The following is a 15,775-nucleotide window of genomic DNA, read 5'->3' as shown; positions in this document are numbered from 1 at the left end:
CTGGATTTTAGCATCGGCACACTGCTCATATGTGTAACGCTGAAATTCACTGAAGATGAAGATAATTTAATAAAGGTTTATTAAACAACTAACAAAAAGAGGCAACAGCACGAAACAGTGTGCTATGCACAAACAATACCCAACACTGAACAGAAGACAAGCAGGAACTAAATACACAGATGATAACGAGACAATGACAGACAGCTGCGATGATAATAGTGTCCACGGTGATTGATGACGTGAGGGTGATAGGGGATGGCTGATAGTGTGTAGGTGGGAAACATGAGGGATGCTGGGAAGTGTAGTGCCGTTGAGGTGTGTGACAATATGTGTTTGACCATTATTTTATTTGTGATATATATATTTAGCTGCTTTCTCAGATCAGCTTAGGCTGGATCTTCTTGCTGACACTCATTTTAAGCATAGCGTCGCTGTCCGATGAAAACCGCGTATATCCATTTTGGCGATTTTGAGATTTTTCGACGGATAGAATGTCCAGGTTCATTTCCGTATACAGTATGCTTCACATATCTAAACGACCAATGAAAAGTTGTGAAATCATGTCATCTGATTTTCACGTATATCCATTTGGTGTCAAAGCTGTCAATCACCTATTAGGCTATATACTACAGTATAGGCAACTTCAGCACATTGAAATTAGCAAGCCACATTATTTGAATGTGAAATGTGTCAAGAAGCTCAGTCTAAGTAATGAACTGGTGTTTGTGTGTTAATAAAGGAGTCTGGATCTGATATATTTTCTCATGACTGGAGAAAGTAAAGCAGAACATTATAATCCATGTGTAGAAACTCTTCCAGAAGACATGATATCTGCTTTAGAGACGCTCATGTGCAAATACTCTCTGTTACACCAAACTGGAGTGGACGCTTATAATTACTTTAAAATACTGGAAAGCCCACCTCTTCCTTTCGTGGCTGCGTACTATTTTATGTAGGGGTGGCGTAATCGCTAAGAATAGAGCCGCTTGCTACATAAGCAATAATGAAATAACACTTCTCAGGGTTTCATCACTCAGTCTGTCAGATCAGAGGAAGTTACCAACCAGAGGAGGAGCTGATGATGTTTAAAGGAAGAGCTGTAACTATATATAATGAAAAGAAAGACTGACAGAAACACAAAATGGCTGGTAAGTGTGATCTGTGTCTGCTGGGACTGATCATTCTCTCTTCACTTCTCATAGGTAAAGAAATCTGTATTTTCTCTAAAGACATTTAGTGGAATTAGTCTGGAAAGAGTTCATTTGAACATGCTCAGTTTATTCTTGCACACATTCACGTTGTGATCTCAGAGTTGTGTATTGATACACACAGATCATACTGTATTATTCCTGATACTGGACATAGTGTCACTCAAACATCTGATGATGAAGAATTATCTTCATATTAAGAGTGTGTCAGTGATTTGAACAGCTCTCTGATGAAGACTAATAGTTTATTCTGGAGAGTGTGTTGTTTGCTTTAAGTGAGGAAAAAGACTGTATTTGAATCTTCTGCTTTTTACTTGTGTTTCAGGTTTCAGTGGAGAGAGCAAGATTCATGAGTTCATCAGTTCTGGTGAAAATGTGCGTCTGCCCTGTAATAATGCTCTTTCTGACTGCAAATCAACTACATGGACCTACGATAACAGATTCAGACATTCAGCAGCAGTTGAACTGATTACTTTAGGGAAAATGAATAAAGACACAGAGAGACATGAGAGACTGAGTCTGGAGTCTGACTGCTCTCTGAACATCAAGAACGTCACAGAAGAAGATTATGGATTATACACCTGCAGACAATATGTGAATGACAGACAACAAGGACCTGATTTGTCTGTATTTCTGCATGTACTTCATGGTAAGTTTAAGATTATGTGTTAAATTTAAAAAGGGCAGATTCTCCCTTTAAACTCAGATGATGATTAAAGAGTCTGTGATTTGTGTCTTGTGTTCAGTTTCAGTGTCTCCATCATCATCATCATCATCATCTTCATCCTCACAGACTGAGATCAGTCCAGGCTGCTCTGTGACTCTCTCCTGTCAGTTGTATTCATATATTGGATTCTCCTGTGATAATTGGGTTCGTTCTGAGGGAGTTGAGCTGTTGTGGGTGAATCAGACTGGTGTTGATCTGAAGACAGACTCCAGATATCAGATATTATCATCATCAGATCAATATCGCTGTATCATCACTCTGACTACAACACTCCTGAATGAAGATAACAACAGAGAGTGGAGATGTCTTCTTACTCAGAGAAATCAAGTCAAGACCTCATTCACATTCACTGTGAAGTATTCAGGTGAGAAAACTGTCTCATGAAGCAGTCAGAAGTTATCCTTCTGTATCCACAGTTAGTCCTGTGTGTTAACTAGTTAAAATATAATGGTAATATTGTACAGTATGAATAAACATTAATCGTTCACAGCTGAAGCTGATTCAACGACAGCAGTGATTCCAGTTCACAGCACAAACTCTCAGGATCCCTCAACTATAAACTCATCAGAAACTTCTACAAAAGGTACATGATGATGCTGATGCTTTTAAGCCATTGATGATGTTATTCACAGAACAGCTTTGTCTAACATAATTATATAGAAAATATGAATGTTACCATATAGACACTCTACCACAATATATATAATGAAATATCTAAGAATTTATGAAATATGTCAGTCTTTTTCCTTTTGTTTCTTGAAAGTAGAGCACTCCTAGCTCTCCTAGCTTTCTTGTAGCTCAAATTGTAGAGTGCTGGTGCTTGCAACGCCAAGGTCATGGGTTTGATTCCCAGGGAAAGCAAGAAGTAATAGGAATGTAAAAATGTGTACTATGAAATGTAATTTAGATCGCTTTAGATACAAGCGCCTGCCAAATGCATACATGTAAATGTAGAGCAATAAACAAATCAATCATAGCGCACAAATCTACAGTCAGAACAGGGCCAGCCCGAGGCATAAGCGAACTAAGCGGCTGCTTCGGGCCCCCTCGCCACTAGGGGGCCCCCAAGCGATTTTTTTTTTTTTTTCATATTAATTAAATTAAACAAGTGACATATGAATGAATGGATTAATAATTCAAGACAAGAAAATTATGATTTCATGATCAATATACCTGCCTACAACTGCTGCTGTGTCTGCCAGTGTTTGAGTCATGCGCATAACCTCGCGTGCATAGACAATTCGTGTGCAAAGTCACGGTAATGTTAAGCCATGTCACAAAAATTTGATTTGATCAATGATTTATCCATTAAATTTAATGATATTCAGAACAGAACAAGAATAAAAAATAACCATAAACAAGTCAAAACGAAATAATTTAAAGCGAAAGTGAAAGCGGCGTTGGGCTCACGTATCTCTCTCATTACAATCAAAATATTTCAACATTCGCGATGGATTTGGATGTAAACTATTCTTTACTATAGGCTTCATTGTACTTCACCCACGTTCCAATATCGAGGGGAAAAAATCATTCTCTTCACATGCGCAAAAACGTGCTTGGAAACATCACAGTGAAGCGGTGCTTAGGCTATGCAGCGCTGAATGGTACGAATTGTAGGCTACTACTGACTATTTAAACAGAGCAGTGTAGGCTACTTTTTATGTTACGTTGACTTTTTTATTATTATATTTTATTACGGCTATAACGAACAGGCTGCGATGTCAAGATTGCAATGCTGGAATATGTTGTGTGTGTGTGTGAGGCGCGGGCGTGAACGAACAGTGGAAACATAAAATCATACTCCGTCATGTTCATACAAGACATCATTCAAACTGCAAAGTGTTGCAAAACGTTGGAGGACATTTTGCAAATATTTTTTTTAATATGTTTTGTGACAATTTGTTTTCAGAAGTTTCAAAGAGTTAGTAAAAGAGTAAAGAAAAACATTTTTAAGTATCTATTTTTATTAAGTATTTATTTTGTATTAATACATAATCTCATTGTATTAATTTATAATGTAACATTATAGAGTGACATTGTGTCAATAATCGTCAAGCACAGGTGACTCCACGTGGTGGGAGGGGGCCCCCAAATCAAATTCTGCTTAGGGCCCCCAAAAGGCTCGGGCCGGCATGGAGTCAGAATCATTTGAAATCACATTCCTGTCGTCATCGGTGCCGATGTCTTTTGTCTTTGTCTATAATTGTCCCCAATCTGCCCTGTCCGTCTCTGACTCTGTGCTCGATCTCTTCTTCAGTCATAGTGATTTCTGTCGCTGCAGTCGCTGTTCTCCTTCTTGCTCTTCTCTGGCTGATCTGCAGAAAAAGAGCTGGTGAGTTTCAGATTTACTCCTTTACAACAATTAAAAACAGTTCAGATGAGCAAACAAACATCATGTTCAGATTGTAAGTATCATAGAAACGTGGATTATATGAAATTCTCAAACAAAAGTTTATTCCTGCTGAGAATTCCTGTAATGTCAATCTCAAGTGAAACAACAATCGTTCCCTTTCGAAACCTTTGCTAGACGCTAGCCTGGCTAACGTCAGACCTCTTTCTCTTTGAGACGTGGTCTGGGAACCACATGTTCATTTTCTCGTATATGAGGCGTGGTTTACGAATGCCCAGAGCCGTTTATTGGGTGCTACAAATGTCTATCAAATGTGCCTGTACGTAGCTCATAGCCAATCGTTTCAATTATACCAGATGACGTATGTAGAGCGACAGATATTCAACGAAGAAGACGACGATGGGTCAGAGATTTATGTGTACACCAGAGTCCTGCACGGGTCCGATTTTGTAAATCCGCACCCGCACTGCTTAAAACCGCACCCAACCCGTTTTCCAACAGCAGCACTAATTAAAATTTGCACCCGACCTGCTTAAAATAGAACCGACACCCGACCCGCACCCAAAATAAAATCAGTTTAGACTATCACATTATAGACACACTTACAAAAATGTTTATTGCCAGGTCATACAGAATTTATTACACGACAATTAACACAAGGACATCTTCAGCCAAAGCTGTAAAAAGGCCGGTACATGAAGAACATGGCTAACTTTACCACAAAACTGAGTAACCTTAACATTTTACCAATCGAACAGACGCGGCTACAACACTATATCTGCCACGCAATTTCGTCTAGCCTACATCTGACAATTTTGGGTTCAAACACACCCTGCACACTACACATACTTAACAGTATTAAATTAGAAAAATACCGTTCAACAGAACGGCATTGTTACCACAGTTATCTGCGTGCTACCTCGGCGATGAAGTTCCACATCTGCGGCTATCCAACAGGAAAATGCATGCAGCAAAGCCTTTCACAATATTTTCTTCAGATAACTCCAAATTTCTCCCACACACTGGACTTGATTTTTGATGACGTGTTGTTGACAACTTTACCATCTCCACTAGCTATTCTTTTCTCCAACTCCTCAGCATCCATCTCGACGACTGCAAGCAGATCGCGCGCGCGGTTATGATGAATTTTTTCAAGTGAAAGTAGCCTGGGTAACGTTATAGGTCCTGGGAGGGCGTGGCGCGTCGGGCACAAATAAACTGATGTGGATTTTAAATTATTTTATCAACTTGAAATACAGGCATATTTTTGTAGATGTGTTCCTAAAAATATGCATGTATTTGTACGTCTGTCATGTTGGATCCATAGATAAACAAACTGCTTCGGGGTGTCGCATAGACGTCGTCATCGTTTTGCTGCTCCCTCCCCGTTCTGTGATTGGTTCCCTATTTGAGGCGAAAATCTGGTCCATGGTATCCAGGCTGCCTAGCAGCGTGAATAAAATCGTGCTGCGCTCAAGGCAGCATGGGGAAACCCAGGCTAGCTAGACGCTATGGAGGAAACTCCTTTTCTCCGAATTTTTAAGTCTTTAATTCAAAAACGCAGTGCCACTGCACAGCCATAACATATAACAAAATATATATTTTTAGGAATATTTAGGAAGATGGTATAGTCTGAAAATGTAGAGTCTATTGGCTGGTCAGTGGGAACTGCATGAATCTATGGTGAAGCAGTGTGTCATTTTAATGCGAGAGCACAGAGCCTGCCAAAAGGGGTGGGGCATCTGCCTATAAAAGCAGCTCATATTCGCCAAAGGAATCAGATTTATACTCCTTCAGCGACCTTAACCGTCTCCCCTGCGGCTATCCGGCGAGCATATTAAAAGAACAAATTTAGAAATTTCCTGCGACGTTGTTGCAAATGTCGCGTGGTGGTTGTGGCACATGCAGAGCCCTTCTGCACCCCACTGATGAACACAGTGAGTGCGTTGCCAGTCTGGGGAAATCCCACGCTCACCGAGATGACGTGTCTCTAGAGAGTGGCTCCGACCCTCGCGCTCTCCTGTTTCCAGGAAACTCAGAGAAAAAAAAAGGCAGGGTCAGAGGACTGGACGATCGGACAGAAGCGAGCTCACACCGGCCCAGAGGCCCCTTCAGCCGGAGAAAAGGAGTATCCCCCTTAGCTTCTAGCAAAGATGCAATAGTCGTTCCTGTTATCTCAGCGAACTGAGGTTACGTAAAGAACTGAGACGTTTTTATCACTCATTATCACTTATTGTTAAGATTCTGTGTTTTGCACTTGTGTTTTATCATACTCATATATCATGAGGCACTTGTTTTCAGATAATAAAAGAGGGACTGGCGACTCTGCGGTGAGTTCAGTAATGCAGTGATTTAGATTTGATTACTGTCTTTAAAGCTCAATAAAGTGTCATTCATGCAGTTTAACTGTTTGTTCTGAAGGTCAAAGATGAGAATGATCATAAAGGGACGAATGAGACGATCAACATGTCCATTCCTCCCGCTGCAAGAGCCAATGTGAGTCCACTAAATCATCAAACATTACGTTCACTGTCTGTTCAATAATGTGATTTAAAAGCTTTTGTGTTATTCTACATATTATAGTGAGAGATATGTCTGTTCTGTGTGTTAAACTTGACTCTCTGCACGTTTGCATTGATGTTTAGGAGCAGACAGATGATGTGACTTATTCTGAGGTCACTTCTTCCAATACAAAGCCAGTAAAATCATTGAATGTGAGTAGATACCAGCACATGAGTTTGACTCTCAGATAAATGAAGCTCATGCTCTAATAATAATAATAATCGCTGGGGTTCAAACATTGATGGACAGAATCTGTGCTGTTCTTTCAGGATCATGATGATACAGTGACTTATGCTGCCATCAGAGGAAGAGAAGATCAACCGCAGGATCAACTTTACGCCTCTGTGAACAAGAACAAGACCTTCACACATAAACATTAATGATACAGATCATGAGCTCATCATATCAGGAGCAGACGGGAAGATTTCATCTCTCTGGTGTTTGGAGGAATTATATATTTGTGTGTGAACGAGCAGATATTTGTTGAATGTCCTGTGAATATGAATGAGATTTATTGTTAATATTTAAAAAAAACAATATTTATCTGTATATTTTAAACTGTCGATAAACACTGAGGGCTACATTTGCACTTCAGTTTATCTGTACAACCACAGGTAGACACTGAAAGCCTCTCACATCTCACAGGACATGATTTTTATCTCATTACACATTTTATCAACAGCTAATTGATATTGTTCATTTTTATTTTCTGATGGCTTGGATTGTCTTTAATTGATTAAATATTTCAGTTTTAATTAAAGTCAGTAAAGAGAGAGATCTGTCTCATTCACTTTTACTTAATGTTTGTAGGCCATTTGTTTCATGTAATGATTGATTAAACTCATTTCTCATTTTATCAATCTCATTGTTATTGCCCATTTTTATTTTCTGCTGATTTTGCTTGAATCAGGAATAATTTTACTTCTGAAAGCCATGAAGCATTATGTTTGCTTTTTGAGCTTTCCATGCCTAAGTTGTGTTAGCTGTTTTTTGTCTAACATAAAGGAAATGAAACTAGTTGTCTGGTTTCTTGTGGAACATATTTGGGGCTCAGCTTGAACGATCTATCTGCAGCTTTTCTTTGTGTGTAAGTTCACACAGCTGCAGATATCTGAGTGCATGTAAGGAGTAGTGTTATCTGATCAACAGTTAGTCCTCCTCACACATCCACTGAAGGAAATGTGTGACCATTAACTGTCTGAGAGTGACTTCCTTTCTGTCTTCTCTGACTGCAAAACACTCTCTGTGTGTCAGAATGGCATTCTTGCAAGAATAAAAACGTATAAAGTAGGGATGTTAACCAATGACCGTTTGACCGATGGTTGACCGTATCAACGTTAACCGATCAAAGTTGTCGGTAGTCGGTAAAAAAAGAAAAAAAAGAAAGTGATCTCTAAATTAGGCTATTATAGACAGTGGACTAAACGCTACTACAGTTAGCCATCTCATTACAAGATCTTTTTGTGTGAAGTGAACAAATCCCTCACACTCAACTTTTCATAACTCGCCTGTTTGTACTTAATAAACCAATAAAAACATTTGGCGCGAGGTCACAGCGTTTGGGTTCACGCACTCACAAGGTTTGCGAAAAGTAAAGGCTACAGGCTAAAACACTCGAGGTTAGAGCCAGGGCAGACGACAGGATGAAGCGTGCAAAGAAAAGTAGTGTGTGGGACCATTTCACCAAAAAGAATGACACAGATGTAAGTTGCAACTTGTGTGATACAGTGCTTAAATACAGTTGTAGCACATCATCTATGATGTAAGGTGATGATGATCATCATCTTTCTTTATTATTGTTAGCACTACCTCAAACTAAAGCGGCTTCTCTTCGGAGCATTCATTTTCTTAAAAGAGCCGCGGCAATGTTTCAAATGAGCTTCTAATGCTAGACAAATGCCTTTATTTTCAACGCGATCACACAAACCATTTCAAAACTAAGGAGCCATTTATCCTCCGTTTACATACAAGCTCCTCGGTGCCGCGTTTGCTTTGCGCTGTTAGGGGATTTAAAAAAAGTGACGTGAGTGGAAGGGCAGCGGTGTGTGTGTGACTGTGCGTTCACACCGTCAAATTTTGCCGCTCTCGCCGACGGCGGTGTGAACGTACAGTGAGACATACAGGCAGAGCGGCAGAGAGATGCGACAGAGTTGCGGAATTGCAGGCGCGGCTCGAAATGGCTGTTATTTCAAATAGCGTAGCATATTTTAAACTAATCAGTTAACCGGTTTCAACCGGCTAATGAGGCTCGGTGGTCGGTCAAGAAAATTTGTAGTTTTCGCCATCCCTAGTATAAAGACACTGGTTGTTTCTCCATTTCAGCCTCACCATTATTAAAGGCGTATTTTTTTTTTAGTTTATACAAAACTTAATGTGTAATATGAATAATTAGTGCTCATAAATGCCTGTTGAGATAGTTTTCTGAAGTGAAACTAGTGAAGGCTTTTTACCCGGAAACAGTGTACCCTCATAGTTCTGATGTGAAAGTCTGAATGTTTCGATTCACACAGACAATAAACTAGTCAGATTTTACCAGCTAAGTCCAAACGTCGAGCGAAGGGTTCATTATGATGACCATTACACTGACCTCGTACCTTATGCACACCAATGATGTTGAAACGATCTGGTCATCTACAACTTTAAGATGGTATGAGCTTCTGGAGTCGGGATTTCATCCCAGTTATAGGAATTTCGATCTCTGTTCTGGTGACTGAGAAGAAGGCCTTAGGTTTCCATGATTTGGTTGGATGTTGCTTCTCAGCTCTGAAAGGTACAGTGCTGGAAGTAGAGAGGGAAAAAGCTGGGATCGTTCCTCATCTCTGACCCCATGCCTAAGTCGGATATAAGCTACAGCAATCAGCTTCACTAAACCACTGAAAGTGCTCTTTTAACACGGACATTTAAAAGGACAGAAGGATGGATTTTCTGCTTTAAGTGATAGGACTAGCTGAGTGAACTTATATTTATATTGTCTTGATGTCTGTGTCGTTTAATATGAATATTCAGATATAAGTGACCAAAAAAGCCATTTTAAAGTAGGGTAACACTTTAGAATACTGTTCCTTCATTAATGATTAATCACACAGGAACAAACGATTAACATTATTAACATTCTAGAACTACTATTAACTAACAAGAAACTCTGATTAACAAATTAGTAAGTAATAGCGCTCAGATGAATGTGGTAGTTCATTATTAGCTAATCAATAACTACTATTTTTTTTCATACCTCCCAGAGAACTACTACCTACAGGTCCATAATTAACATGAATAATGCATAATTTATAATAAAAGGTAATGGTAACCCACTAGTAATGACTCAAGTATTACTACATCTTTCTAAAGGAACTACTAATTATTTGGATCAGTTTTCTAAAGTGAAAAACATGATAACTACCTAATATTGACTGAAGTCAGTGTAAGCTTTTGAGATTTTTGTAAGATTTTGAATAGTAATTCCTTCCAATGGATTTGGTAACACTTCAGTCATTACTAGTGTGTTCCCATGATCTTCACTTTAGAATACTGATCCAAATAATTAATAGTTCCTTTAGAAAGATGTAGTAACACTTGAGTCATTACTATCCAAAACCTTACAAAAGCCTTAAAACTTTCAATGACTTCAGTCAATATTAGGTATTTATCATGCTATAAAAATTATGAACAGAATCGGCAACAAAGGGCAGCCCTGCCAGAGTCCAACATGCACCGGGAACAAGTGACTTACTGCCGGCAATGCGAACCAAGCTCCTGCTCCAGTCGTTCAGGGACCGAACAGTCCTTGGCAAAGGGCCCCGGACCCCATTCTCCCAGAGCACCCTCCACAGGACGCTGCGAGGGACACAGTCGAATGCCTTCTCCAAATATATTACAACTGGAAAACAGTGCTGGTTATTCTCTCGATACTCGACCACGACGGAGTCCAAAGGCGTGGGTGAAGTAATGGGTGTATTAAATTGTATGAAATAATCCCGAAAAAAGCACAAACATGACAGAGATGCTGAGTTCAGCGGCTGGAATTAGCTGAGGTGACGTGACGCTAACAGACAGCAGACTAAGCATGGGCGTATCGATATATGAAGTATCAATATATCGATACTGACATTGAGTATCAAAAGTATCGATACTCAAATATATATATATATTGATACTACAATGTTTTTTTTGTCTATTTTTTGCCAGTGATTTTGTTTATTTGACAATAAAGCTAACGCGTACAATATGCATTGAACTGGATGAATAACCTATGTTAGTGAATAATTGTGTAGTAGAACCACTTCCCTGTTCATCTGAACTGAACACACACAAATGCTGCAAGTCAGAACCAATCAATCACAGAGAGCGTTCACACACTGTCGATAATGCATTCAAACAGGGCTGTGTTTCCCAGAACAATGCTTAACAGAAGACTGAAAAAACTATGTTTGAGCTATTTCACAATAAACGAATTGTAGCCTACACAGTTTGTGCAATTACATTTTTTTTTTATTAAATGTTAAAAGTTCATACTGATGTTCTATTCTGTAACTAATTTTAATATAAACATACACTGTCAGAATAAAAAGGTTGCATTTTATGGGTGCAACAGCCTGTCACTGGCAGTCCCTTATGAAAATGAACATTACAGTGACCATAGTTCAAATAGGCCTATAATATTTTGTAGATTTCCATGGTTACCACTACAAGTAAACATTTAACCGTGTGTAAATCAAAATAAAATCTAATAAATTCCAATTAAGGCGTATTGAATGTTAAAATGCCTTTCAAATATAATTTTAAGTGGGTATCATTACCCATTTTAATCTCAGTTATACAATAATGTAGAATTTTTAAATTTAAAAGTTCAGTTTAGAGGTATCGTATTGGTATCGGTATCAGTGATACTGGCCTTGAACGTATCGGTATCGTATCGAAAACAAAATAAGTGGTATCGTCCATCCGTACAGCAGACAAACTGCTGATAGGCTGACATCAGCGGCAATCCACCTGTCACTCAAGTGGCCACGCCCTTAATTATGCAGAACTTTAAGGCTTAATGTCAATTAAACGGATGAGTTTTAAATATTTTTTTTTCTGCTGTGAAGTTGGGCATGTTAACATGGGGGATATATGGAATTGACTCTCTTTTGCAGCCTGTCTCTAGTGGCCAGTCGATGAATTGCAGTTTAACTTACTTCTGTATCGGCTTCACAAGAGAGACCGGAAGGTTGCCGCTTGATAGGCACCTTAAAGGTACATATTAGTATCTGTGTACAAAGGTACCTTTTGAAAAGGTTCTGGCCCAGTGACAGCTTTAGTACCGTTTTTACTAAGAGTGATTTCTATCAGGATGACTCTGAACCAGACAATGTGGAAACAGACGATTCAGAACAGGACTATGTCTTGGTCAATATTACAGAAAACAGAAGTACGTTTGGCAGTAACTGCTATTTTAAGGGAAAAAAATTGTTTTTAATGATTTTTAAATAAAGAAAAATAAAAAAAAGAGGGGACCTAGGATGATAACAGCACTAAATACTAGACAAGAGAGTCCATTACCACACCCTGAGCTACAAGGAAATGCTGAACATTTCGACACCATGTTTCACTTCCTCAAATCTGGTTTAACCTATTCTGAGAACAGAGCTTGTTATTGACGCAGAGCAGAGAAGAGGTAAGCTAGCAGCGATGGGGTTAGTCTATGCTATGTTGAGGTTAAAAAAAAATATCTTCCAAGCCATGGTAAAATAATATAAGTGATTACATTGTAACTTAATAACATGAGGTTTAAAACATCAGTCATATATGTCTGTTTGGGTTTGATTAGACAGGGGAAAATATTAAAACATGCTGTAATGTTAAACTATTAACAGTTTATGAACATTAAAATAAGAGGATATTTGTATATATCATACTGCATATACATCTACTAATGATGCTTAAAGTTAGCATTAAATGAAAATTCATGTTTCTAAATGAATGATATTCATCTTATTGTGAATGTTTCATACATCCATAAAGAATAGAGCAGAATAAAGTGAGATATAAAAGAGTAGAATAGTCTTTATTGTCATTATACGCAGGTGCAATAAAACTCTACACAGCAAATTTACCAGTGTTAGATGAACACTGCTCAGTGTTTCTATGAGTCCAGAAATAAAGTAAATCTGGTCAGTAATAAGTGTGTCACGGAGTCACCAGATCCGCTCGCTCCGCCCACTCGTTCCCTCTCCCCGGAAGTCTGATTCACCGCTCCTGCACATCATCACCGACTCACACTATAAAGAGACACTTCCCTAGTGATGGCAAAATGAGGCTTCCTGAACCACTGAGACCTCGCAGCCCATTGCTTCACTCAAAGGGTCATTCCTCGAAGCTTCATTCAGCATTGCTCACTAGTGACACCTAGCGACTGTGCAAAGAAACAGTAGACAAATAAATCAATACTGAACCAATGACCTGAGCAGACATTTGCCTGGGTATAAAATGGGACTGGGACTGCAACACTGCAGGTTGGGGTCGGTGAAGGAAGGATTACAAATTATTTTTATTGAGGAACAGAATTGTTTCAAGTGTGTTGGGGTTTAGACGATTCCTCTTCTCGGACAAAACCTCTCCAGCCTTGGAAAAGATCCTTTCGCATGGAACAGAGGATGCAGGGGAACATGAAAACGCCAGTGCCAGCTGATATAAATGAGGATACTGATGCTTATGTTGAGCCCAATATACTAGTGGATCCTCAGATCTTGTGAGATTCACTTCTGATAAATATCGGTCCACTTCTACAGTAGCGTCTGCTGTTGCACTTGAGCTCCTTCTACTGTGATCAACCGTGCTATCCAGCAGAGGCCAAAGGTCACCTAATAATAAACGTACAAAGTTAAAAAAAAATCCATTAACAATGGTTCACAGTACTAATCACTAATGTGAACATTCACACAACAAAGGCATACACTACTTGCTGTTGTGTGAAGGTTGAGCTGCTTCTGAAGAGGCTGGCAGCTGAGCTGGGGGTGTGTTGGTGGAAGCAGAATGGAGACCAGAACTTCTGATTACAGAAGCGCATTCAGATTTTAATCTTGATACCGCTTCTTGCAGTTTCCCTTGACTTAAGAATCCCAGTGTTTTTAATCTGGGGTCCAGTAATGTGGGAATGGTCATCACACTTATTGATTCTAAATGTGCTGCATGTTCCCTGACCCTCCGCACAAGGCTGTCACCCAGCTGATGTTAAATCTGAATTGAGGCCTTCTAGCTTGCTCGTTACAGCGTGATTAAGCATCTTCATCAGAGGTATCACTTTGGAGGCAGACACCCTTTTCTCTCCCGAAAGCTCTACTGTATCCTGGTGGAAAGGGGCAAGAGCATCTAGAGCATCCTGGACTGCCTCATACTCCAGGGCTGTAGGAGGGGTGACGTCCGTCTTTAGAGAGGTCAGGGCTGCCCCCACTGGCTCTCTCAGCTGACAGAGACGTTTCCACCTTTTGACCACAAGATGTCGTTAGTGTGCAATGTGTTGAAAAGCTTCGAGTAATGAAACATTTTATGATACATTCAAGGGGGAAAGCCCCAGTGCTTCACAAAGATTCATTTCACCATCACTACTAAGGGGCAACAATAAATACAGAATGTGGAGTGAAAGTAGCAACAACGATTACCTTCTTTGAAGTCTCAAACGGAAAACAAAGCCAGTAGCCCACACAAACCACTGCTCTTCCGGTCTTAAACAGCGCACGGAAATCTAATCGCATGCACAACTCCGCCCACAGAGGAACGCTCTTAAAGGGGCCATGTCACTTTTACCTTGCTACAGATAGATAGATAGATAGATAGATAGATAGATAGATAGACAGACAGACAGACAGACAGACAGATAGATAGATAGATAGATAGATAGATAGATAGATAGATAGATAGATAGATAGATAGATAGATAGATAGATAGATAGATAGATAGATAGATAGATAGATAGATAGATAGATAGATAGATAGATAGATAGATAGATAGATAGATAGATAGTGGTGGATCTGATCTATTTCTCAGGGCTGGAGAGAGTAAAGCAGAACATTATAATCCATGTGTAGAAACTCTTCCTGAAGACATTTAATCTCTGCTTTACAGACGCTCATGAAGTGTGTGCTAATACTTTCTGTTTCACCAAACTGGAGCTGACGTTAATCATTTCAAAATACCTTAAAAACTTAATTTTCTACAAGTTAGTCAGACTTGTCTCGGACTCGCTGGTATTCGGATTCGGACTCGGACTTGTCTCGGTCTCGGCCACTGGTCTTGTCAAATATGGCTTTTGGTCTCGACTGAGTCCAGGTGTCTTTATTATGTTCCCAGTAAGCACACATACGTCGCCGCGATATTAAAACAAAATATTATTGGAGGGAAAGTGAAACACTGGCCACCGACCTAATATCTAGCGATGGGCATTTCGGCTCTTTTTCGTGAGTCGGCTCGTTTGCCTCAGCTCACTGAAAAGAGACGGCTCTTTTGACTCACAAACGGCTCTTTAAAAAATAAATGTTTAAATAAACTCGCTGAAAGCCCACCGCTAGTGCAACGTGAATATTCACATTCATTTTTTGTGTGTGTGTGTGTGTGTGTGTGTGTGTGTGTTGATGTTATTGAGCTTGTAGAAGTTTAGCTCTTGCGTTCTTCTGAACATCTCGCTGAATGACATCTGAACATTGCCTGATGTAATTTCTGAGTCATATCACTCCATAATCTATTTTAAATGCCTATTCCACGGATGGTAGACTCCAATGACTGGCTCTTTTAAAAATATAGCTAATATCAAAACAAAATAACCCAGGCAGCCTCATCTACGAGACGTTTAGGCCTCCTTCAATAGTACTGACAGCTGGGCTCATAGCTTGCAGGTTTGCTTAGTGGCAAACTTTTTTCATTTGATTGGTTCAACCGCCACCCGCCCGAATTT

At 39.5% G+C, this 15,775-nt stretch overlaps 1 protein-coding gene and 1 long non-coding RNA gene across 2 annotated transcripts; one reads left to right on the top strand and one right to left on the bottom strand.

Moving 5' to 3' along the window:
• Nucleotides 1–1,141: 1,141 nt before the first annotated feature.
• Nucleotides 1,142–7,705, top strand: LOC308695064 (uncharacterized protein; the record flags this gene model as incomplete). Its single annotated transcript, XM_081373002.1, has 9 exons — nucleotides 1,142–1,148; nucleotides 1,534–1,857; nucleotides 1,955–2,299; nucleotides 2,426–2,518; nucleotides 4,193–4,267; nucleotides 6,587–6,615; nucleotides 6,707–6,781; nucleotides 6,931–6,999; nucleotides 7,117–7,705. The coding sequence occupies 9 exons, from the start codon at nucleotides 1,142–1,144 to the stop codon at nucleotides 7,225–7,227; spliced, it is 1,128 nt and encodes a 375-aa protein (XP_081229128.1). The 3' UTR covers nucleotides 7,228–7,705.
• A 5,160-nt stretch (nucleotides 7,706–12,865) lies between these two features.
• On the bottom strand, nucleotides 12,866–14,544 carry LOC308694703. The gene is made up of 3 exons (XR_014030633.1): nucleotides 14,485–14,544; nucleotides 13,785–14,307; nucleotides 12,866–13,686 (listed from the first exon to the last, which is right to left on the bottom strand). It is a non-coding gene; the product is annotated as an uncharacterized lncRNA (long non-coding RNA).
• Between the last annotated feature and the right edge of the window lie 1,231 nt (nucleotides 14,545–15,775).

This window comes from Scardinius erythrophthalmus (genome assembly GCF_964197995.2).
Source record: "Scardinius erythrophthalmus genome assembly, chromosome: 1".
In the NCBI taxonomy this organism is placed as follows: domain Eukaryota; kingdom Metazoa; phylum Chordata; class Actinopteri; order Cypriniformes; family Leuciscidae; genus Scardinius; species Scardinius erythrophthalmus.
Note: the sequence above shows the minus strand (reverse complement) of the source record. Positions and strands in the feature narration are given on the sequence as shown.